General features: G+C 42.8%; 1 protein-coding gene across 1 annotated transcript in view; it reads left to right on the forward strand.

The window, feature by feature from the left end:
• Window positions 1-8,625: 8,625 nt before the first annotated feature.
• Window positions 8,626-24,329, forward strand: part of LOC117203162 (uncharacterized) — a 20,083-nt gene continuing 4,379 nt past the window's right edge. Inside the window, exons 1-5 of the mRNA XM_033437075.2 lie at window positions 8,626-8,677; window positions 9,337-9,681; window positions 20,542-20,596; window positions 22,510-22,592; window positions 23,528-23,662. Coding sequence (XP_033292966.1) covers window positions 8,626-8,677; window positions 9,337-9,681; window positions 20,542-20,596; window positions 22,510-22,592; window positions 23,528-23,655 — 663 coding nt within the window. The 3' untranslated portion in view covers window positions 23,656-23,662. The remainder of the gene's footprint in view (window positions 8,678-9,336; window positions 9,682-20,541; window positions 20,597-22,509; window positions 22,593-23,527; window positions 23,663-24,329) is intronic.

Here is a 24,329-nt window from a genome sequence, read left to right on the forward strand (position 1 = left end):
TTTTATGGAGTTTTCATTACATAGGTATAATTGATTAAATCATTGACCATTGGTGATTAATTGAATCTCCAAGCCTTTTTCCTTCCCTGAGGGGGTTGGAGAGGTGTGGGAGATAGGGGAAAGTTCCAACCCTCTAATTACTTGGTTGGATCCCCTGGCAATCAGTCCCCATCTGTGGTGAGCTAAGGACTTTCCAAAATTACCTTATTAACATAAACTCACCGCAACAAGGGAAGCCAGTACAATGAGAAGCCTGCGCACTGCTGCAACAAAGAGTAGCCCCTGCTTGCTGCAACTAGAGAAAACCAGCATGCAGCAACAAAGACCCAACACAGCCAAAAATAAATAAAATTTTTTTTTAAAATTGTGTTTTGTTTCTTCCTGATCAGCTTAGCTAGAAGTTTATCAATTTTATTAATCTTTTCAAAGAGCCAAATGTTAGCTTTGTTAATTTTTTATTTTTCTATGTTATTGATCTCTGCTTTTATCTTTATTTATTATTTCCTAAATAAAAATACTTACAAAGATAGATTATTTTGCTCATCTTTTCCCAGTTTCTTAATGGAGAAACTTAGATAATTGATTTTAGACCATTTTTTCATTATCATTCAGTTCAAAATTTTTCTAGTTTTCCTTGTGATGTCTTCTTTGACCCATGGGTTATTAGAAGTGTCTTATTTAATTTCCAAATATTTGGGGGATATTTGAATATCTTATTGATTTCTAATTTCATTCTTTTGTGGTCAGAAAACATACTTTGTATGATTTTACTTTATTCAGACTTTACTGAGACATATTTTACGGGCTAGCATATGGTCTAACTTGGTGAGTATTTTGTGTGTCCTTGAAAATAATGTGTACCCTGCAGTGGTTGGGTATAATGTCCCATAAATGCCAAGTGTGTCAAGTTGGTTGTGTTGTTCAGCTCTCCTATATTCTTAATGATTTGGGGGGTCTAGTTGTTGGGGGCATTAAAATCTTTCATTATAATTCTGGGTTATCTATTTCTCTCTTTAGTTCTGTCAGTTTTTGTTTAATGTATTTTGAAACTCTGATTCAGATACACACACATAATTGTAATGTCTTTCTGATGAATTGACCCTCTTATCATGGTGAAATAACTACCCATTATCTCTGGCAACACTCCTTGTCTTGAAGTCTATTTTGGTCTGATATTAATGCAGTAATTCCAGTTTTAATATGCTTACTATTTTCAGGGTATATCTTTTTCCATTTTTTAAATTTAAACCTATCAGTGTCTTTATATTTGAATGACATCTCTGTTCTAGACATTATACTATAATATGTTCTAGTTACCTATTGCTATGTAACAAACGACTACAAATCTTAGATGCTTAACATAAGAACCATTTTATCTCTCAGGATTGTTTGGGCAGGACTTGGCTGAGCAGTTCTGCTCCTTCGTGTTGGGTTATTCACTTGGCTGCATCCATTTGAACTGAGCTGGAAGGTCCAAGAAGGTCTCACTTACTTACCTGGTGTCTCAGTATTTCTCCAAGTGGCTAGTTCAGGCTTTATCATGGTTTGGTGTCCGCAGGGTATTTGAACTTCTTACATGATGGCTAGCTTCTAAGAGGGAATGTCATCAAAACGGTTATTCTGAGTTTATGCGTCCCTTTTTCTTCCTTGTTAACAGAAACTTAATATTTGTTCAGGTAATTTATTTTCAGTCCTGTTATCCTTTAGGGAAGGCTGTGCCCTTCTCTATTCCTAGAGGATGGAAATAGATGTTTAATAATCCAATGATGATAAATCTGTTCCTCTTGCCAGGGACTGGTTTAAAAATGGGCCTGTGACACAATTCTGGATGAAGTTTTAGGTAAAGTCAGAAGATGGGCTTCTGGGAGAGTGTTCCTCAGGTCTCAGAAAGGGACACAACAGAGGAATATCCTTCTCTGATGCTGGATATTATTATCTGCATATGACACCTGGAACTGCATGGCCATGTTGCCACCACGGAGGAAGGACATAAAAGGACAAGCCAACATGCTGAGATGGCCTAAGAGAAATATGGAAGAAGTCTGGGTCCTTGATGATATTACTGAGACACTAAATCAATTAACCCTGGAACCACAAGATTTCCCCCTCCTCCAGTTTTACTGAGATATAATTGACATATAACATTGTATTCGTTTAAGGCATACAACATAATGATTTTTATATGTACATATTGTAAAATTATTACTGCAATATGATAGGTTAACATCCATCACCTCACATAGTTACAAACATTTTTTTTCTTATGATGAGAACTTTTAAGATTTCTTTTCTTAGCAATTTTCAAATATACAATACAATACTGTTAACTATAGTCACCAGGCTCTGCATGGCATCCCCAGAACTTATTTTTCTTATAACTGGAAGCTTACACCTTTTGACCACCTTCACCTATTTCTCCCACTCCCTCCCACCATCTCTGGCAACCACCAATCTCTTCTCTGTCCCTATGAGTTCAGTTTTTTTAGGTTCCACATATAAGCGGGATTATCATATAGTATTTGTCTTTCTCTTAGGCTTATTTCACTTAGCATACTGCTTTGAAGGTCCATCCATGTTGTCACAAATGGAAGAGCCATGAGATTTTTTTTTAGATTTTTGCCCTTCTGTTTTGTAAAATAAATTTTATTTGCAGCCTAAAGCATTCTGAAGGATATGAGGAAGAGGTTAAAATAGAGGCGATACTGGACCCAGAGTTATTAATCCTCTATTAAGAAATACTATACTTTTATGATTGGTTATTGGAGGGAAGATGTTTAATACATTTAAATCCACAGTACAAGTTAAAAAGCACAGCAAAACACACAGTAGGAATTTAAATTTGTACTTTATAAATCAAATTAAAAACCAAAGAAACAAAATTACTTTTTTTCCTCCAAACAGCATCATTACTGTGGAACTGCTGCCGGCAACAGAACCAACGTTGCATAGAGTTGGAGATAAAAGTCATGTTGTCAGAAAAGATTATCTTGAAGTTAAAATCATGGTGACTAAGATCACGTCTTTCAGCATTTCAATCAAATCAAAGATTTGGGTTTAAAAATCCATAACTGGTTTGTAAAGATAGGATATAGAAGAAAAACCTAAAAGAAGCTCCAAGTGAGTAGATCTTAGACTGCAGTCATGTTTATCACAACTAGTACTGTGTGTCTTAGTCACAAATGTTTCTATTTATTGACAGTCATAAGACCATAATTGTTTTAATTTTAATAAGTTTCACGAAAAGTCTGTTTAGATTCACTCACTTTTTTTTTTTGGCTTTTACAGAGAGAAATGTTTAAGATATTGGGACCAAAGCATGATTTTGCCCACTTTTCATCTTGCCTTGTCGAGTAAGGTTATTAATTAAAAGCATCTTTCACCTACTGTCATCATTATTTGTTTTAAAAAATGACATTTAACACTCCAAAAGGATATAATCTTGGAATTTCTAAAAGATTACATTTTGCTTTAAAAAATCACATTACCTTAGCTTTTTGTTCATATATTTATCACAGACAGCTGAAGCTTCTTTGTGGCCTGGTATGAGCCTGCAGACAGGCATGTAGAAACCATTGATTTCAATTATTTTCTCCCAAATCTATCATAGACTGGAAAATGTTTACCTCAACCTTCTACACTTAAAAGTAGCTTTTGTGCTTCTTCATTCAGTGACTATTTATTGTGTCTGTGACATGCAAGACCTCGTGGCAGCCACTATGGAGAACCCCAAAACATGTAAGACCTAGCCCCTGATCTTTAGCTGCTGATGCCTTGGCTGGGCCCTAAGACATGTCACAGAATCAGGTGAATCTTGTGTTCTCTGCACCAAGTATTTTATACTCATTTAAGGGTAAATGCCAGTAGTTTTGGGGGGTTTTGTTTGTTTGTTTTTGTTTTTAGTTCTAGCTTAATTTCTTTCAAGTCTCAACCTTGTGTGTCTTTACTAATAGGCAGCAAAACAGTTAAAAATGTAGGTTTTGCTAGTGCTAGGAAACCAGAAATGTAGTGGTACAAGGGGTGAAGCTAATCAAAGGCCATAAAGGGACCATTACAGGAGAGTGTGAAGATTGCACCATCCTGTGAATGGGATCCCAGCCACAGAGGGACTCTCACCTTCAGGGTCCATTCTTTCCAGCTTCTTACAGAGACCTCTCTCTAGCTCTCTTTGAGCAAATGGCTGGGGAAGCACCCCATTATTTCTGAGCTGTTTGATTTGTCTAACCCTCAGAACTCTCTTCTAAGAATGTCTGAATTTGATCAGGACCATAAGATGATTATGTTCTCACTACAAGTGGATTGTGAACTAAACGTATCAGGTTGGCTGCCAAGATCAATAGCCTTCCCTCTTTTTTCTTTTTCCTTTTTTTTTTTTTTTTTAAACGAAGTTCCCTTCAGCAGAGGCCATTAGCAGACACTCTACCCGTAACTCAGCGCAGAGTCCTCATACAGCATTTTCTGGACTTGTTTAGTGGGCAAAATTAGCTCCAACCCCTTGCTAACTTGGCTCAAGGAGAAACAACTCTTGTTTCTGAAGAATACGCTCAGCAGTATTTGAGAGTTATTGAAAGGATCAGCTAAGGGGAAGAGTGTTTGAAAAACAAAACTAAATAGTGATTTCCTCCAACACACATCCAAGGCACTCTACGTTATGTTCAAGCTTTTCTTTCTACTACCAAACAGATCAACACAGGTAAGCAGAAACAATCTAATAGTTCTGTCACAATTTCACACATCAGGACTCTTTGAAAGCCAATCTATTTTGGTAAAATCCCAATTTTTTCTTTTCTGTGAGCTTGCTTTATAATAAATAAACATTTAAAACACTTTCCAAAGTGCTTCTCCTCAAGTATCTTTTCTAAATGGTATATCAGGTCCCAACTGGCTAATTGGCAATGCTAACTCCCACTTTATTTAACAGGCAAGGCTAGGTATTATTGAAGCCCTGATGGACTAATTGGGGTCACTTAAGGAAAACACCCAAGAAATGGGCTTCTTCTTACATATACTCAGTGTGATTTTGAAACACCACTGTCAGAAAATACAACCAATCCCTGAAACTTTTTTCCCCTGGGTTAGCAGAGTCCGAGACAATTGATGACATTACATTGGTCGTTCATTTTAGATTCGTGGAGCCCACAAAAATCAATAGTTTTCCATTATCAGGTCCAGCTGGGTCACTAGTCTGTCAATGAGCTGTTACAATTGCTGTACAGGGGTGAGCCTGACCAGTCAATTGCTGCTGACAAGAGGAAAACATGCTGACAGCCACGGGAACAAGTCAGAACACAGATTTGCACTTCAGTTTGCCATCCGAAGAGACTCAGAGCAAGGCCATTTTCAAGACGCAGGGCACACTCCGTGGGAGGCCTGGGGGAGGGGCTACCCCCTGGTTTTATAGCACAAGTGCCTAAGGGCCTGTCCTGGCTCCAGCCAATCATCTCCAGTAGAGATTACCTGTAGTCACTACCTGTGTTAGTAAGAGGACACGCACCAGCCAGAACTGTTCCTAAACACTATCTTCTATCCCACATTATACCCAGAGCAAGAGTGGGAGGAAGGAGCTCTACTTTTACTACCACTGAGTCAGATGTAACCATACATACACCAGGGAATATAAAAACTTAAGAGGAAGTAAATGGCCAAAGGCACCAAATAGGAACCAATATGACTAAATGTGTTGCAAATAAATATTGACCGAAGGACAGAAGATACCCTGATGTTGGTATATAGGCTATTCCCGTGTCGCCTCATTATTTATAACATTATCTATACTTTGACCTCAACCTGAGATATTTTACCGAACCAAGCGTCTCTCTCATTGGTGTTTCATCCACAGCCACTCTGTCTGATGCAGTGGGCAGCTGGGGGAACTGAGTTCTAGTCTTGCCCTGCCCATAATTAGGAAGTGGTGGGATAGAGCGGTCAGCTTGGACAAGCATCTGAACTGCCCCACATTAATAAAATGGAGACGTGCTTGCCTCACCTACTCTGTAGCAAGGATGTCATGAGATTTCAAAACCAGATCAATTTAGAGTAAGCTCTGCCCAAGTAAGTGACTGTGTATGTGTGTGTATGTGTGTTTGTGTGTGTGTCTCTCGATCTCTAGAAGCTATCCATGCCGCAAGTTTGGAAACAACTGAAAGAAGTCCTTCTTTCTCCAGAATAATTCATTTTTGGTCTAGATTGAATGCTTTCCTTCTTTAGATGAATCCATGAATAATCTATCATGTATTCCATCGTGAGAGAAAGCCAGAAGTCAGAGGACAGCTCTGAAGTCTTAGTGGGTTTTGTGGCTCTCCCTAGTTTGTAGAGAAGAGGATTGAGATGCCAGCAGAGCAGACCACACTGTCTGGGTTCCTGCATGCTGAGGGGCTTCCAAAGCAACATGAATCTGTGCAGTGCTCTGGTCTCCTCACCCTGGTTTTGTTTCAGACATCAAACTTATGAGCTCAAAAGATAAATATTTTGAATTTGTTTCAATATTATGATTTGTAATGTTTCACTTTTATTAACATCTTTCATGTATTAAACTCTAGCCTTTTTAAAAACGCCTCCAGATTGGGGTTTGATTCTTTGGGAAGTCAACATTCACTTGTTTTCCATCATCAAACAAAACTGATAATCAACTGTATTACTGGAAGCCAACTAGCTAGGGTTTTTCCCTTTCTTTTTTTTATTACACCACCAAAAAAATCATTTTCTTTAAATGAGGAAAAAAATAGTTTTTAACAAGAGCAAATTTGCTCATAATTAGATGAACCAGTCTTATGTCTTCCAGCACTTGGAAGCATGAAATTCATCAGAACTCTCATAGCATTAATTAAAAAGAATTTATGTTTTTTTAATAAAATGCTTCATGTTTTAGCTCCTTTATCCCTCCACCAAATGTGATTATGTGGGGGCTGAAGGGAATTCAGGTTAATATGTTGACACACTTAACAATGCAGGGTCATGTTGCACAATACGCTTCACTGGTTTAGTTCAGTACACCCCCTGACAGGGCCTAATCATCCCCTGCCCTAAAGGCAAAGGGAAAGAGAGGATTTTAATTACTGCTCTGTATGCAAGTTTGCCAGCATTAAATTGAGACATAATTAGGTCTCTGAATTTTAATAATTGTCCTAGCTAATTGGGCAGACAAGTACGTTATGCAGCACTGCGTGATTAGATAATTAGTATTTCCAAATGACAAAACTGGGCTCTTGATTACAAATTCTACATGAAGGGGGAAAAAGGTAGCAAGCAGATCTTTACAATTCTATTAAGGGAGAGTTTAGCTATGTTGGTAATTTAAAGTCCATTAGGAAGCAACATTTCATTCTCAGAGCCGGGGGTCTGGGACAAGGGCCTCTGTCCAACTCTGGCTCCTACTTAAGTCTTCTCCCCAAGGAGCTCTGCTTTCCCTGGGGTCTGCTGCATCCACCCTTCCCTCCACCTCCACACCAAACTTAGCAGTCATCACTGACTTTAGGTAAGGTCTCTTTGGCTAGACACCAGATAGGAGGTGATAACTCTGAAAAAGAAATCACAGAATGTAGGAAGGGTAGAACAGAGAAAGGGTAATCTACCCAGGTCGGGTATAAGTATCTATAATGTCTTTCCTTTGCAAAGAGCTGTTCTTTCATTCTTCTCCCAGAATTCAGCACTCTCATTTTATCATCAGCTCCATTAAAGTCGTTTTGGTGGAAAATCTTAAATCAAAATCTTAAATCTTTGAGGTATTATATTATTGGGGTAAAGAACATGGGCATTGGATTTGAGACCTGGATTTGAGATCATCACTTACTAGAAGTGTGACCTTGGATAAATTACTTAATCTTGCCAAATCTCAGTTTTCTTATTGGTAAAATGAAGAACCTTCCCCATAAGTTTGTTGATAGGATTAAATAAGATAATGCATATAATTTAAAGCACAGTGCCTAGAATGAAGTAAGTGCTTAATAAATATTAGCTATTAAATCAATGACTTTGGAAGGTACAAGGTGAAGGTTCTGGGTTTGGCTCTTTGCTATGCTGGTACTCAAATGAGGCAAGGGTCCCCAGCCCCATTTGTTTTCTGAGAGAAAAATGCAGTGCCCCATTTATGCTGGGGGAAGGTCCAATGGCAACAGCTGCCTCTACAACTCGAATACCTGGCAAGATTTTCTTTCTCTCCATTCTTCAGAGATTGGCATTGCAGACAAGCCCCGCCATGCAAAAATCATGGGAGCAGTTAATCTAAGAAGAATGTAGTGTAAACTCTGCATCTTACTCCGCCTTGTGACTCATTCTCCACAAATGTCACCTTGTTGCCCACAGAGGCAATATTTGCTAAACTTCTATTTGCTAAACATTTCTCACAACAATCAGTAGGCTGGGCTCTATAGCTGTTTTTCAGGCAAAAGAACTGTTATTTGGATGCAAACCAGAATCCTTAAAAATGATTGATAGGTGGTTGGTGGATAACAGTGTGCTGTAGTTTGTTAGGGGAAACTTGGAAGTTCTGGATGTATATTCATGTACAGTCACTGAGGATGACCATAGGAAAATAACAATGTCTCCATGGCTCGGTCAAGACAGCCTACCAGACTGAATGAGAATTTCTTATGACTTTCTCAGAACTTTGTGCCATCTCGTTTATGAATGATGGAAGCGTTCTGGCGAGATTCCAATTCAGAATGCACAGTTCTCTCCGTGGGTAAACTTTATATCATCCTGGCATAATCTCTACAGTATATAACACCTAAATAGCAGAGAGAGGAGGGCAACACCCTGAGAATTGAGGAAAAGAGACAAGTATAGAATGCAAACATTCTGCTAGAAGCTTAGAAGCAAAGAGTAAGACATTATTTTCCAGGCTAGGACTGAAGACATACAAAGACAGAGTGCGTAATCTTGTCTGATCTGTATTTCACGGTAAGGAACCGTCTCCTCTTGGGGCTGCGAGTCTCCCTGTTGCTCACAGGGACATTGCTCCCCGGTCACAGGAGCGGCCAAGAGAGCTGGCGCAGAGCTCTCGCCCTCACTGCACTTCCCAGATGCCAAGAGGAAACGCCCTTGTGGAAGGGTGGGAGAAGTAATAATTGTCCAAAGGACGTTCCCCGCCCCCCACCCCCGTGCTGGAGCTTCTTTCCCGTTCTTTTTGAAGAAGCGCGTGTATGACTGATCGCTCAACACCCTGTTGGTTCTGATTGCAGAAAACACACCTTATAAATATATGATAACCATCCTGTAATAGAGAGTGTGACAATTTACTTCACAGTGCGTTTCGGGCTGCTAATTGATCGTTTCAGTCCAGGGACGATTTGGAATAAATTATAGCCATCAAAAGGATATCACTGTTCATTTTCGTGGAAGGATTTCCTCGTCCCTTCGCGTTGGTGAGAGAGCCGATTGCACCCGGCAGGCAGAGAGGAGGGGAGGGAGCCGGCTGGAGAAATGAGGCCGGAGGGGCGGGGCAGGGAGCTGGACGGGGCAGGGCCGGCGGGGCAGGAGGGCGGGGCCGGCGGCACGGGACGGGGCGGGGCCGATGGGCGGGGCCGGTGGCGGCGCGCACGCGGCGGCTGCAGGTCCGCGGTCGGACGGTAGAGGCCTCCCTTCCGAGGCGGCGGCGCGGGTGCAACCCGCTGGGGCTCCGCTCCCCCTGCGCGAGCCCGCGCGTCCTTCCCGGCGAGGTCCCTGCGCGGCGCGGCCAGGCTCAGTGTGAGTATTCCCCACGCGCTCCCCTCCTCCCGCAGGGGGCAGCGCCTGTTCGTTTGAAGTGAGAGTCTCCGTCGGGCAGAGGGCCCTGCTCGGGAGCGGGGTTGCTCGCGTGAGCTGGATCTCACTTCCCGCTGGAGGCTTCCTCTCAGCGGGACTTCCCCGCGGGAGCGGACGCTGTAACGCGGAGCGCCGCTCTCTGAGCTCCGGGAGCGGGAGTAGCGAGGCGGGGAGGCGCCGCGGCGCCGTCGGGGGCTTTGTGTGCAGTTGGGGCCCGCAGCTCCGGTAGCTCTGGTTCTCACGCCGCAACTGCGGAGGGGCGCGTGCGGAGCGTGGCAGCCTCTGAGGGAACCTTGCCCACCGGCCCCCCCAGGAGAGGGCGAGGAGACGGCGGGCCGGGCCGGTTGGCGCCGCGAGGTGATGCCGGGGTCTCGAGGGCGGCGGGTTTCGTGCCGTGGAAGGCGGCGAGAGCGCGGCCTAAAAGCCCTGCGGGGGACGCCCGCGGGAGTGCTCGGCCGAGGCCACTCCAAGCGTACCGGCCCCGGACCTCGCTCCGTCGGGTCGGCTTCCCCGGCCGCCTCGGAGGCCGCCGCGCCCTCGCTTCCATTTCATTTCCCACAAGGTGTGTGCCGTCGTGTGGTGGTCACGGAGAAGAGAAACCTATCCCTGGATGGGATTCGACTTTGAAAAAACAGTATTTTCCTCCTCCTGTCGCGGGCACTTGCCAGTCTGGCCTTCCTCCCCCGCCCATGAGACTTCCAGGCAACTTTCATTCTCTTCCTAAGTTAGAGCGTGAGAAGGATTGAGGCCCTTCGCCCACACGTAGCAGACGCCCCTAACCGTGTGCTTGAAGTCAAGCTTCGCATGGTGTTCTTCGTTTTTTAGTCTTGTGTCATGCTAATAAATTATGTCAATCTAGGGCACGGATGTTTCCTTGCAGGCGATTTTGACAGCAATCATCATACCAAGCTATTATGAAGTGTGATGTCAGTCTGGAGGACGGATAATATATAAGCCAGTTCTTGACACGCTATCTTACAAGGAAACATCTGAGACCATCAGTAAGAGGCATTTTAATTCACACACCAAAAATATTTTGTGTTTGGTTGACATCTTTCAAAATGCTGAAAGAGGTAGTAGCATTTATCATTTTGTAGGTATTTATCAAGGTACGCACAAAAGTCCCCATAGGAGGGAGGAGGGTTTTGTCTTAGTCCTGTTCTATCACATAAACCAAGGAACAAAGGTGTTATATGTGCTACCAAATAAATAGTGTTTGTAAGCCAGTGATAGAGCTCTATTTATGAGAACAGACATCTTCTAAAACTGGAATAATTGGAAAAGTGAGATAACTGGTTATGTTTATGCCTCTGTTGTGAAAGATAATCGTCTGCTATCTTAAATGAGAAACCTTATGCTTTTAGCATAAGTGCTGGATGTGTGAAATGATCCATTTAGCTCAGGTATGGAAGTCAGGTAAATTTTCTGTAAAACTCCGGTCTTAATGGTTACTACTTACTCATGGGTATTAAAGACTTTGATTATATCAGAAGTCACATGAAACAAGTGATTAGGTTCAAAAGTACGGCTAGGGTCCTAATGAATTCTGAAATCTAAAGTGATCCAAATCTAAGCAGACGCTTTAGGCTTGATATTATGTAATAGTCAGAAGTTGTATTTACATGGACCAAATCCCGTGGGAGTTAGTTTTACAATGAACTGTGCATGTGTTCACCCAAGGTATGGTTTTCTTTTCCTCCAGTCATTAATTCAATAACTTTATTCATTATCTGTTACAGGTCCACTTCACTTTGCCATTGAACATGAGCCCTATAGGCATATAATACATAATTCTTGAAGTGTAACTAAAATGTGGAAAATATATCTTCTTCTGGCTCAAGGAATATTATTATAAAAGAGTTAAAACTCTGGCCTTTCATTTATACAAACGGAAAATTGTATTGACTTCTCTCAAGTAGTAAGCTAAGGGAAGAAAAATTAGAAATCAGAAAGTTTTGTCCAGCCTATGCCCTAGTCACTACCATATTTTTTTCTCCTTAAGACTTTCAAAGCAAAGTTTAAAGGACCTGCATGATTGAATGGGTTTATGATGTCCTTTTAATAATTTTAGAATACAAAGTTTTCCTTAAAAGGTCTTGCTTCTTATATGGTATGCTAGACTGGCTGGTGTTATGTGAGTGAAGCACTATAATTTTAGTTAAAATCAAAACCGCATACCCCTTTTTTTCCCCAACCTGAAGTAAGAATTGCCTACAATTAAGAAGACAAACACATTTCAAGTAGTTACAAGTACATCTGTTTACAATTCATTTTCATTGGCTTGATAAACAGAGAAAAACATCCAGGATGTTTATCTCAATTATTTGTAGTTTCATCCTAAACAATGCCTAGGTCCTTGAATATCAATACATTTTTGTATGACATCTATAAGCTGCACCTAAAGAGTGTAAAATTTTGTGAAGTGCAATAATGGAAGATGTTAAGAATAATTTTTTCCTTAACCCTAATATTGTGCTGTAGGGCCATAACTAAGTAACCAAGATATGACTATAAACTAATATAGTCCATTGTATCAGAACTTACACATACATTTTAGTGTCCTGTCCAACTAGTCATCTTGGAAGTCTGTCACTTATTGCAGTCATGCTTCCATTGCTGCCATCGTTCAAACGTATTTTGAAGCTCTTCATTTGGGCACTCTTCAGAACCCACAGCACATCTTGTTAAAAAGCCTTGGAGGCAGTCAGTCATCTTCCTTTAAAGACCTTCTGTGCCCTGAAGAGTTAGGTGGGTGATCAAGTCAGGTAATGTAATTTGGGGGTCAAAACAATTGGAAAGACTATTAGATGTCTTTCTTGAGTAGCTTTTAAACTAGTTCTACAGTCATTATACAAGAATAGTTTGAACATTGGAAGCACCATTGGAGTAAAAGTAGCTGCCGAGGGAAAACTCTTAAGAAAAGTGTGCATTTGGAGCTTGTAGAGTCTCTTTGATTATCAATGAATTATTAATTTAACAATCATATACATCTCTAGTACATTGGTATGCAGAATAGAGACATCTTACTTCAGAAAACTATATTGTCAAGAATTTGGTTGATCTGGATTTTATGAGAGTTCAATTTTGCTGCTATGATAACAAAAGCTGTTAAATTCTAGAATATGGGCTTGGGTAGGAAAAATCCAAGATGTCATGGGCTAAAATCAGGATTGCCATACATAGTTCTATAGATTTGGTGCTCCACATTCCTTGAAATACAAAGGAATCATACTCAATTAAGAAATCAGACTTAACCTGTATTCTGTTTAGTGAGCAAGGCATTCACCATTATCAAAAAAAAACTCAGTGATCCTTCAACTGTAGGTGACGTCTAACTTGTGGAATAAAACATTCGTCATTTTTAGTAGATGGTTGTGAATAGAGACCCCAAAGTATATATGTAATGGAACTACTGTGTACTGCTGTAAGCTAACAGTATGCTATATGCTGTGCAAAATACAGAATTATGAAACTCCCTCCTCAGTGAATTTAAACTCTTATGATATTCAAGACCAGAATATGGGAGATGGGGTAGAAAGACACTCAAGGTAAAGAGAGAGGGAGATGGAAAGAGGTAGGTCATGGGGCTTTTGAATCATAATTAGTTGAATTCATCTAAGAGAAGAGTTTAGAAATAGTTTCCCAAAACCACCAGCAAATAATTTAAAATCTGAGGGAATAATTCAAATTGAACTCCAGCTGAGACTATATGGAGAACCAAGAAAAGCAGAAAGAATGTAATTAGCTGAGTAGGAATTTTTCTACGAATTCAGGTCTAATACCTTTAGTATTATATAGAGGGCCACAGGATCATTAGTGATTAGCAGGGATCCAGACTATAATGATCAGGAGAGATCAAGGCCAGAGGACAAAGATGAAAGAGGCTTCCTGCTTAAACTGAATGTTGCAAATGCTGATGCACTTACAGAGGGGAGGTCAGCTAGCAGACAAAGAAATAGGGCAACAGTCCCAAATCATCAAATATATTCCTCTCTTTCACCCCACAGTTAGATTGGATATGGAGATTAACCAAGTTTGAGCTGAGACAAAAAGAATATCCTTATTTCAGCCATTTATAAGATCTGGAACTTTGAGTTTTGTCTGCTTTGATGAGTTTGATTATTGCTCAGAAATTAGGGAGGGGGACCTGCTGGGCCCAGGATATCTGAGTTACATACACAACTAAAGGGTCAGTGAACAAGGTGGACAGATCCAATTCCAGGTCTTTTCTGGGGAAAAGACTGTTTGTCTATTAGCAGATAAAAGGGCTCCTCAATTATAAGTTACAAGTATAAGGAAGTGTCAGGTACCCAGCACATCCTCAATAAATAATGACAATTGTGGAAAAACGAGTAGCAGTGATGTTAGCCTTTCTTTTGGAATGGGTAGCCCAACCATTGCACCTGCTCATATTCTATAGATTTAAGAACCATCCAAATATTTCTTAATTTGAATCTAAATATTAAATTTTGTATATAGTGTTTATAGCTTCAGGATTGGGGTGGGGGAACTCTTAGTATGGCCAGGTAGTTATAGTAGAAATCTGGTTGGTATAGCTTGAGGCCCATCTCTTTCAGATAGAGAGAGGTTCCTGGTTTTGGATTTACAGAATTCACACATGGATGCAGAATATAGAAATGGCAGGAAATTGCCCTGAGAACTGGGAAAGTATCCTTGACTAGGAGTGGGGACTAGGTTTACCATGTACCAACTGTGTTACGTGAAGTAAATTTTTGTTTTCTCATAGGCAAAATGTGTATAATACATTTACTTCAAGGGGTAGTTTTGAGCCTTGTCTGAGATGAAATAAATGAAGGACTTGGTTTATTAAGTGCTGTGCATGTGCAAGCTTTTGTGTTCCACAACATGGGTTTTGTAGGGGGAGGTAAGGGTTGTAGCCCTTGAGCTGTCCAGATATTTAAACCAAAATATAAATGAAGATGGAAATCTATCTTTGGGAATTTAGGAGAATAGACTAGTTTTCACATGGATACTAGAGACACGTCATCATATACTCATTATTCTCCCTTTCTCAAATTCATAGGAAGTACCCTGTTACCATTGCAAGAATTTTTTTTTTAACGTTTCCTAAAGACCTGTGGGAAATAAAGAAACCTGTTAGCTTGCTTAATACTATCAGGTCCAGGTCTTTAGCATTGGCACTGAAGGCACAATCTCCATGTGGGGAAAAGTAGCCAGGCTTCCAGGCCTTGATTCTTGTACTCTCAGAAGTTCTTATCGTAGAGATTTTATTAATCCCCATTGCCACCTCCATGTCTTGAAACAAGAAGCTAGATGGAGTTCCACATATTGGCTTAATTGGTCAGCTGTGAACATTTTTTTTTTTGCAGTTGTTATTCTTCCCACAGCAGCAACCCATTTTTTCTGCAGAGACTGCAAGACCTCCCAGCCCTTGCAGGCCATTAAAAAAATTAACACTTGTATCTTTCATTTTCCCCTACTTTCCTCTGTGTATTTAAAAGGTAGAGGCTGCTTGGGGCAGGGTAATCCACCTCTCTATCTCAGAGAAACACCAATACAGATACAGACAGTGGTGTTATTGGCTCCCACCAACAGGGGGCATGGTTCCTAGAGAGGAGGGGAGAATGGAAGGGGTGGTCTGGGATGTATACACTCATCCTTCTGTTGAGTTTCAGAGGCTATCCTGCTGAAGAGGAAAACAGTGCCCTTGTCTTAAGTCATGGTTAGAGGGTATTTTCTAGAGGTTTGTTGAGTATCCTCCATACAGTGACACTTCATAAATTCACATTGTGTGAGACAGACTGTATTTGAGCCAGTACAATGTGTTGGCTAAGGAGAAGGGACATTTGATTCAGACAGTCTGTGTTTGAATATCAGATCTGCTACTTACTTGCTGAGTGGCTTGGGCAAGTTTCTTAATCTCTCTGAGCCCCAGTTTATCTGCAAACTGGCAATAATAACAGTGTCTACTTTTCAGGATTGTTGTGCGTGAGGGTGCTCAACAAGTGGAAGCTATATTATTAGGCTCTGGAGAGTGAGCGAGGAATATAAAGAAATACAGGGCAAATTCCCCTCTTCAAGGAGCTTACTGCATGGTTGGAAGGGACTGAATAAATGAAAACTGACATAATAGTACAGGGCAGACAATAGGAGTGCCAAGTAAGAGCTGCAGATAATGAAGGGTTTCAGCAGTCTGCCAAGGACTAGGATGGTAGTGAAAGATTTCAAGATAGAGGTGGGAATTTCTCTCTGGGATTTGCAGGCTGGGTGGGATTCAGGTATGTATACTGGAGTTGAGAAGGCATTCCAGATGGCAAGGAGGAGTGATTAGAACACACAGTATAGCAGGGGTGAGAGTAATCCAGTTTTTAAGTCAGATAGGTAAGCATAAGAATACTGTCTCTGCTGTGAGATCTTGGTTGGACAAGTACCTTAATTTCTTTAGTCTCAGTTTCTACAGCCCTAAAATGGGTATAATCATATCTCATGAAATTGAAGGGAAATGAGATAATGTTTGTAATGCCTAACATGGTGCCTGGCACCTCACAAGTGTTCAATGAAATCCAGATAACTCGTGGTGTTTTCAGGGGACAACGGGGGAGCTGTCTTCCTGAAGAGCTGTCTTGCCTGGTACAGGCTAGTGTAAAACAAACCAGAAACAGCCAGTTAGTGCCTATAGGGGGAGTGGAGAGGAGGCTTAAAGGCCAGTTTAAGGAGCTGGGTGCGGCTGTTACAGGCTATCAGAGCTATCAAGGTTTTTGAGTAAAGCGGGGGTTTAAGAGAAATTAATCTCAAGGCACTGGCAGGCTGTTTTGGAGGAAGGAAGAAACTCACTCACGCATGTGTAAACTGATAAGGGTCTAGGTTAGGATAGTGGCAAGGTTACCAGACCTGGTTGATGTGGTCTCTTTAAAGTTCCTTTTATAAAAGGAGCTTAGGGCTCAGCAGTGTGGAGTGAGGGAATGTTTTGTTTTGTTTGTAGACTCCTTAATATTTAGTGTCAGTTGTCCAGAATAAAATTAGTATAGATGCACAACTTTGGAAAATAGACCTTACTCAATATCCAGGGACTAGAAAAGGTGGGAAGTAATTTTAATGCTAAATAAACCCTAGAACTTGCTTCAGCTTATAAAATAGCCCCTTTTAAAACTCCTTTCCCCTTCCTGTTAATGCACACAAGTGTGTGCCTATCACTGGTTTTCTGGAAGGCACGGTATAGATAAGTTATAATTGTTTGGAGTTTGAGGTTAGGATTGTTAGTACCAAGTGGCATTGGGTCAAATGGGGAGGATGCTGCCAGCAAAGTGGTAATTTGATGACTTTATTTGGTGACAGTGTGATTTGGATGAGAAAATACTGTCTTCTCTCTGGGGTTTAGAAGTGATTTAATTAAAAACACAAACCTAGGAAATGGTTTTGGATACTAGGGAATTCATTTATAGTCTCTCATTCTCTCCTCACCACTCATTTTTCTGTCCCTAGTAGTATTGAAATGGGAGGATACATGGTAGATAATTGTATTTCTAAAGAAAGTCACACTGATTATATGGACACCAGTTTTTAAAATGTGAGGAAACTGAAACTGCCTATTGTTCAGCGGTGGGCCTTAAACATATTAAGTAGGAAAGGATAACTGACCTACTACTGATTTCCTGAATTTTGCTGTTCTCTCGTTTGGCTATAAGGGCGATGTGGTGCTGATAGCTCTGGGGTATCTGGGGTGTCTCAATAGTTAATTGTGGCTACCTCTGCCTGCCTCAGAAGGAGGGTACATGAGTAAGGGGACTGTGTGCGGTGGTTGACCAACGCAGGAAGGAGCTCAGTGACACAGGGAAAGGCAGGCCCTGTGAGGTTAGAGGCAAAGCAAACTGTCCTGTTGCTTCTGAGCAGAGGCAAGGAGTGTATTTCATTTCTCATCTCCTGAGTTTATTGAAATCATCTGCTGGGGTGGGAGGGGGCAGAAAGAAAGCATGATGTTGTAAAGCTGATTAAGATGCCAGCAAGCAGATTATATCCGGCTCTTGACACTCTTCACTCCAGCCTGGAAACAGAAGACTGCATGAGAAGCCTGTTTCAAGAGAAGGAAGGGGAGAAAGCAAAAGACATCTCCCTATTTTTTACTGAAAGATTTTTTGAGTATATATTAATTTTGTATTTCTGGTGTCCATTCTACCCTAAGAGACCATCCAAAGTAGCTCCTGGCTGAAACTCTGGCTAGGAGAGGTTCAGACCAGGGACAGGTGGCATTGGGCAGAGGGTCTTCAGGGTACTCCTGGCATTAATTTGCTGAAAAGAGCCTCATCAGAGACCAGGTCTCCCCTCCTGCATGGGTGGCAGACATTAGGCCTTGGAGAGGGCCTCCATGCAGATTTCAGCTTTGCCCCCTCCTCCAAACCCTCTGCCTTCTGCTCCTGCAGTGGGTCCTCTCTCTCCCTCTTCCCCCTTTTTTCAATTAAATGAATTAATTACCAGGCATTTAACTTTTTGCCAGACTCTTTCATTATGCCCAGAGTTGTTGCTGAGCGGCAGAGGAAGTAATAACATTCGCAGTGAGGGGCAAATCCTGTTAATGAACAAATTAAAGTTCAAACAGTGATCAAGTTCACAACCTCTCTGTGGCTCTTCTCTTTAATAAGAGTTATACATGTTACTTTCCTCTCTCTTTTCTCCTTTTTATTACTTTTTAAGCTTTTCATCAACACTGCTGGGGCATATTTGAGGCTCCCAACCTTTCAGCCCTGACAAGGACTCGAGCAGTTATAATCCCATCTTAATTTGGCAACTTTTGTAAAACACATAAAGGGCCCAGAGTCACCTTTGGTCGCCAGGGCCCCGGGTGACCCTCTAGCTTCCACCCGCCGCCAGGGCTTCGTGGGCCACTCTTCTGGGTCTGGTATTCATTCCTCTGCTGCACTCAGAGTCAGTCGGCTGACTCAGCTCCCCGCCCCGAGGCACTGCCTGCAGGGTGGAGCCAGCCAGTGTCCAAGCCCTTGCCTCTCTGCGTTTCCTCTCCAGTCAGCCTCTCCACACGCAGATGCCAGCGCTTGGAGGAAGGGGAAGTGGTGAGGGGGAGGAGCCTCTAGACTAAAAACTGGGAACCTCTAAGGAGAAAGGAGTTTGGGGTAGGAAGGATGCCTGACCCCCTCCCCACCACCATTACCACCATTACCAAATGCCACTCTCCTCGGGGAGTGGGCCTCGCCTGGAATGGCACGGGAAGGCCCAAGGCTTCTTAGCCCTTGACTGGAGCGGCCGGGCCTGGTGAGAAGGAGCCGGGAAGGCGTCAGGTGCCCACCTACTTCTTCCTGCTCTGTTTTTTACGAAATGTGGATTGCGTGGGGGTGATCTCCACGTCTGCGCCTGGCTTCTCACCACCATCCCCTGAGCGTAGCTTGATATGATCACCATGACAACTGCAATCTAGGAGCATACGCATAATAGAGATGAAATAGACAAAAGATTAGCATGCCATGAAAAGTACAATAAGTTTCTTATTTAGCATTTAGATAACTGTCTTTCCTCCGGAGCAAGCTTCAAAGTTGAAGCCAGTTTAGACCAAGAGGATTAATTCTTTCTCCCGCATGCTTCATTGAATCTCTCATTACCAAACTTTGTCTGTACTGATGTAAGATTTGATTGAAGATTAGAGCATTTAGCAAATCTTGCTTTTCTGCATGTATCAGGTCCTTTCAAGCAGGGATCGAGGTGCCCAGTGGTCAATACCCTTACTTTTATCCAGTGTCTGCTTCATTTAAACTTAATCAACTCCATCAGTGAACTGGAACAGGGAAACGTCCCTGTGGTAAGAATGTTGTGCTTTTGTGGGATAATTCTTTGCTCTTTCCCGATCTGTTGGCGTTAAACCTAAAATTGCACTATGATGAACTTTTTTTTTTTTTAATCAATATGATAATGACAGTTGGGCCTGAATGCTCTGGTAGGACTTAGAGTAGAGCAGGATCTGGCCTCCATTACCGAAACAACTTCTGGGCCTGCGATAGTCCGCCACCTTTTGTGTGGCTTTAATACCTTTTCTTCCCTGACATTGAATATTGCTCAAGCTGGAAAATGATGCATCTTGTAGGGAAGGCTCATATGTCACAGCCGGAAAGGGAAGCAGACCGATTGGTTGTGTGAATTATCTGACTTGCTGCAGTGAATTATTTGCACTGTTTCCCTACCTAGTCAACAAGTTCCTGAGGTATAGTAGAGATCAATCAAAACTGACAGCCTGCGTGTGAAAGCTTTACTGTGTAAATCTGGCGCACTCATCCTGGCCATGCCGGCCCTGGCATCTGTATATCATTTTTATACTGCTACCAGTAGAGCAATTTCAAAAGTATTTGCAAGGAAAATGCGTGTCCCCATCTGTTCCTGGAGGCATAAATGTGCCACCTTCAGAGGGTTTTCACTGGTAATCATATCTTTAATGATCAATAGAATAGTGATATATACTTTTCCATAAAATGGGGTTTTCTTCACTTTATTGTGATTGGCTAGAATAAATAGCTTTTCCATATGTTAGAGGGATAAAAATATAAGATTAGCAGAGGTCGTTTGTTAGATAGTAAACAAAAGAAACAATTCATTCCAAATAATCTTTGAAAAGAAGCAATGACAAGATTACGTTGCAGTAACAGAGCATCTGGGGCCCTACATCAGAAAACAGACCTTGCTCCTTCTTGGAAAAGGAGCCATTTAAGAGCAGAAACTCAAGAGTCTTCTACAGGACTCTGGTGGCTGATTCTCAGAGGCAGGGAGGGAAGGATCAGGGTAAGGAGGAGAGGCTAGAATAATACTTGTTTATTTCTGTGTTTTAAGGTTGTATCTCCTTTCGCTTACCTGCTATTTGCCTGCCCTCACTGAAGCGCCCTGGGTAAGTTGGTGCGTGATGTGTTCAGAAAGCAGGAAAGTGCTACCCCGCTGAATTTCTCTTCAGGCCTACAGGGAATGGGGATTGTTCCTGTACTTTAAAAGCTGGCTTCCTCCTTAGGAGATTCTCTTCTCCCATAGAAAAGGGTGACCACGGAGGGCGGGCAGAGTACTGGCCTTTGAAATTCCAAAGCCATGCAGAAAGTACCTCAGGATTACCAGAACTGCCAGAAACACCCCAGGAAGTGTTTTTAGTGATCTAATCCCACCTGTTGTGTAGGTTACAGTCCGAAGATACAGTCAGGCCCTGACCACTATCTCTCGCCTACCCACACACATACAGTCACATGAGTATTCTGCACACTCAGAGTCCAAGAGCACTGCCCCCCCCCACTCCTTTTTTCAGATGCAGACACTCCTAGTTCTTGGCAAAATTTGGAAGCTTCTCCTCCAGGATCTCTGTCCAGACGTTGCAACTACCTGCTCAGGAATTTCGAATTCTATTTTGTTTCCAGTCAGAGAGAACCTCCTGTTTTGCAAAGGACTGACATTAGTTGCAGGACACCTGAATCTAAACAATGCCTTCAGGCTTTGAGCTCTCTAGAAAATAGGTGTAGAGCTATTTAGACCTGTTTTCTACAAGTCAGGAATTGAGAATGAGACGTTGAGGTGGAGGGGATGTTCTCTCTACACATTGAGAACAGGACCAGTTAGCAGATTAACCTTAAACTGGTTCTTTACTCTTTACAATTATGTATTGTTATTGACGTTTTCCCCCCTTGGGATAATGGGAGAAAAGCTCCATCTTTTCCGTATATCTTACCCCCCACCTCATATTCCACAGAATTTCTTGCTCTCTCCAAATGCCTACTTCTCTCACTGCAGCAGGAGTGTGTGGGTGTTAGTTTCAAAGTGGGAAATGTAGTCTTCAGGCTGGTCCCAAGCAGAAAGTCTCTCTTAGCATCTTAAACCTAACTTGTGTTAATTTCCTGGCCCCAGTGAGGTTTGGGAACAACTGACAGGACAGTAGGAAAACAGCCTACCCCAAACCTATGGCCAGAGGAAAACAGAAAAGCTACTGTCAAAAGATTTTCTTTTAAAATTTCCCCTTAATTTTAGAAATACAGTCTTATAGGCTGGGTTGCATGTAGACAGTCATAGACTATATAAAAGATCTACATATAGATCACACTTTGCCTGACCTGAAACCAGATTTACTATAGTATTGCAATTAAGATTAAAAGAAAGGGAAGTCACATTTGTGGTTTCCACACTGCATTGTGATACACTGCAGATCTTGTCTTCAGTGAATTTGCCTGCCACAAGGAAATTCTGGCATGTGTAGTGTATGAGACATATTTTACACTCTATTTAGAAAATTGTATTTCATGATTTCTGTGTATTTTAGTTTGAAACCCATTTTGCATTGAATTTCTATGTTGTTTTCATAGAATGAAAGGAAGTAGAAAACCTCACCAACTGATTTTGTGTGGAAGAAATAAATCTGTGACGTTTGCTCCTTCCCTTGTCCAGGAGGACGAGGCTGTCACTACTACAGTTGGGATATTTCCCACTCCATGCTCTTGTGCCCAGAGGGTCCTGTCTAACCCACAGGACTGCCAGGAACACTGCCGTCCACACCAGAGTAGAAGACATCTGCAGGGGCTCATGTTGGCTGAGACTCTGAATCACAGAACTGCAGGCATACAAGGTTTTCCTAAACCTGGACTGGAGAGCCATTTGCAGCACATAGTCCTTTGCTGCTTCAGATCCACAGATCCTGTACACATGCACATCCATAGCAGAGATGGAAGTCTTGGCAATTATAGGACAAGGATTTAAAAATTTAAAAACAAACACACTATGTTCAGGGTGAAAATTACCTGCACCGACAATGCTGTCTCTTTCCTTCCACAGTCTCACAGCTACCAAGCAGCCTCATCAGTCTGGGGTTATTTCACTGAAGATGTGCTTAATTCCAGATAAACTACTGGGTGTCTGTATGTAACAATCTTTTTTGTTAACCAATTTTATGAAAACAAAAAGCCCTGCCATCTTAGAAGAAAATATTGAACCTAAAACTCTAATTCAAATATTTGAAAACATATGGGCATATTCTGCCGCATGATTGTAATATGCTTAAGTATGTAATAGTAATTGTTTTTAGATGCCCCTTAACAGGACAGAGATGGGCAGGCAGTATGGTGTTTTAGAAAGAAATTCAGTTTTTTAGAATAAGCCTAAGAAAATGACTCCTTTGATTACGGAAAATAAACTCAATTGATAGGACAAAATGAACTTTTAAAATTTAGTATTGATTAACAATCCTTAAATTAAATTACTGATAAAACACCACCTGGATCTTAAAAATGCCAAGGTGTTTAAAGTTATCAGAAAATGAAAATTTGGGGGGAACTGACTTTTTTTGTTCTCCTTCACTCTAAACCGAATAGTAGCAATACTTTCTGTCACTCTTGGCATTTATTGGGGATTTTCATCTTCTTAAGGAAATAGCAGGAAAGCAGCTTGCCTCAGTCTAAAGAGCGGTATTTCTGGGCAGAATTTTTACAGTTACCCTTGTCTGTGAACACCGTTAAGGGGTGTGTTTTAATTTGTGGTCAGAACAACTGGGTTAAGATCTGGAGAAGACACTTTATTTTCCCTATGGGGGAAGGGCGAGGAGAAAGGAGGCAAAAGTAGTTTTACTGTGCGGCCAAAGGACTACTCTAGGCACCAACGAGGTAGGGAAATTTCGATTTCTAGGCAGTGTTCTTCCGTCAGGCCGTTTCATACCAATCTTGGAGCCCGTCACCTTGGGAGCGGGTTGCGGGTGGTCGCCATCAGATCCCAGTCTCTCCCACCTCCTCTCTGTCGGCTTTTGCCCAAAGACTTAAAGTACCTTCTTCCTGGATTCCCCTCCCCCACCCAAACACAGACGCCGAGGGACGCGACAGCTGTTCCCGAGAAGCCGGCTGGTCATCCGGGAGCGGGGTGATGCCGTCCCCTCCGGGCGTTCAGGAGCCGGATTTAGGCGCCTTCCACCCCGCCGCGCCGTTGGGCTAAGGGGCAGGTCAGCCGGAGAGTTCTTGGCCGCGGCCCCCGGGGCACGTGACCCGGGCAGCGGCCGGGAGCCGCCGGTGGGTGACGCCAGACCTGCCGCCGGGAGGAGCGACTCCGCTGCGCTTCGGCCCGACGCCTCCCGGTGAACCTAGTCTCGAGCGCGACGGCCGACACCCGGGACTCAGGTTCCGCCCGACCTCGGGAGGACGGTGTCGACCCCAGAACACCTGCCCAGGCGGGGGTGGGGTCGCCTCTCTGCAGGGGAAGCTGGCTTGAGAGCGCAGGCGGGTCGCCAGTGACCAGTAGCCGCTGGTTAACCCCTAGGCAGACGCGCTAGAAGTCGGTGAAATAGGGACTGCGCCGTGCTTGCCCGCCCTCGGCCCCTTTTCTGTCCCAGGCCTGCAGGCGCAGACGCGGCTCCGGGCCGCGGGGTCTGAGAGCCTCGGGGGAGGACCGGGTAGCCGGGATAGCTCTGACTCCGCCGCCAGGGGCCTTGCCACCGGGAGCGGGACGGGAGCCTGCGCGGCGTCCAGCGGCTCGCCCTCAGACACCTGTCCCCAGACACTGCCGACGAAGCACCCAAGGGGGCGAGAGCCGCGGCTCCTTCCGAGTCCGCGCGCTGCTGACCCGGGCCTGGGGGCTGCTCCTCGCCTGCGCGGGGGCCGCTCGCCCGCGCT

Source organism: Orcinus orca, chromosome 1 (assembly GCF_937001465.1).
Source record: "Orcinus orca chromosome 1, mOrcOrc1.1, whole genome shotgun sequence".
In the NCBI taxonomy this organism is placed as follows: domain Eukaryota; kingdom Metazoa; phylum Chordata; class Mammalia; order Artiodactyla; family Delphinidae; genus Orcinus; species Orcinus orca.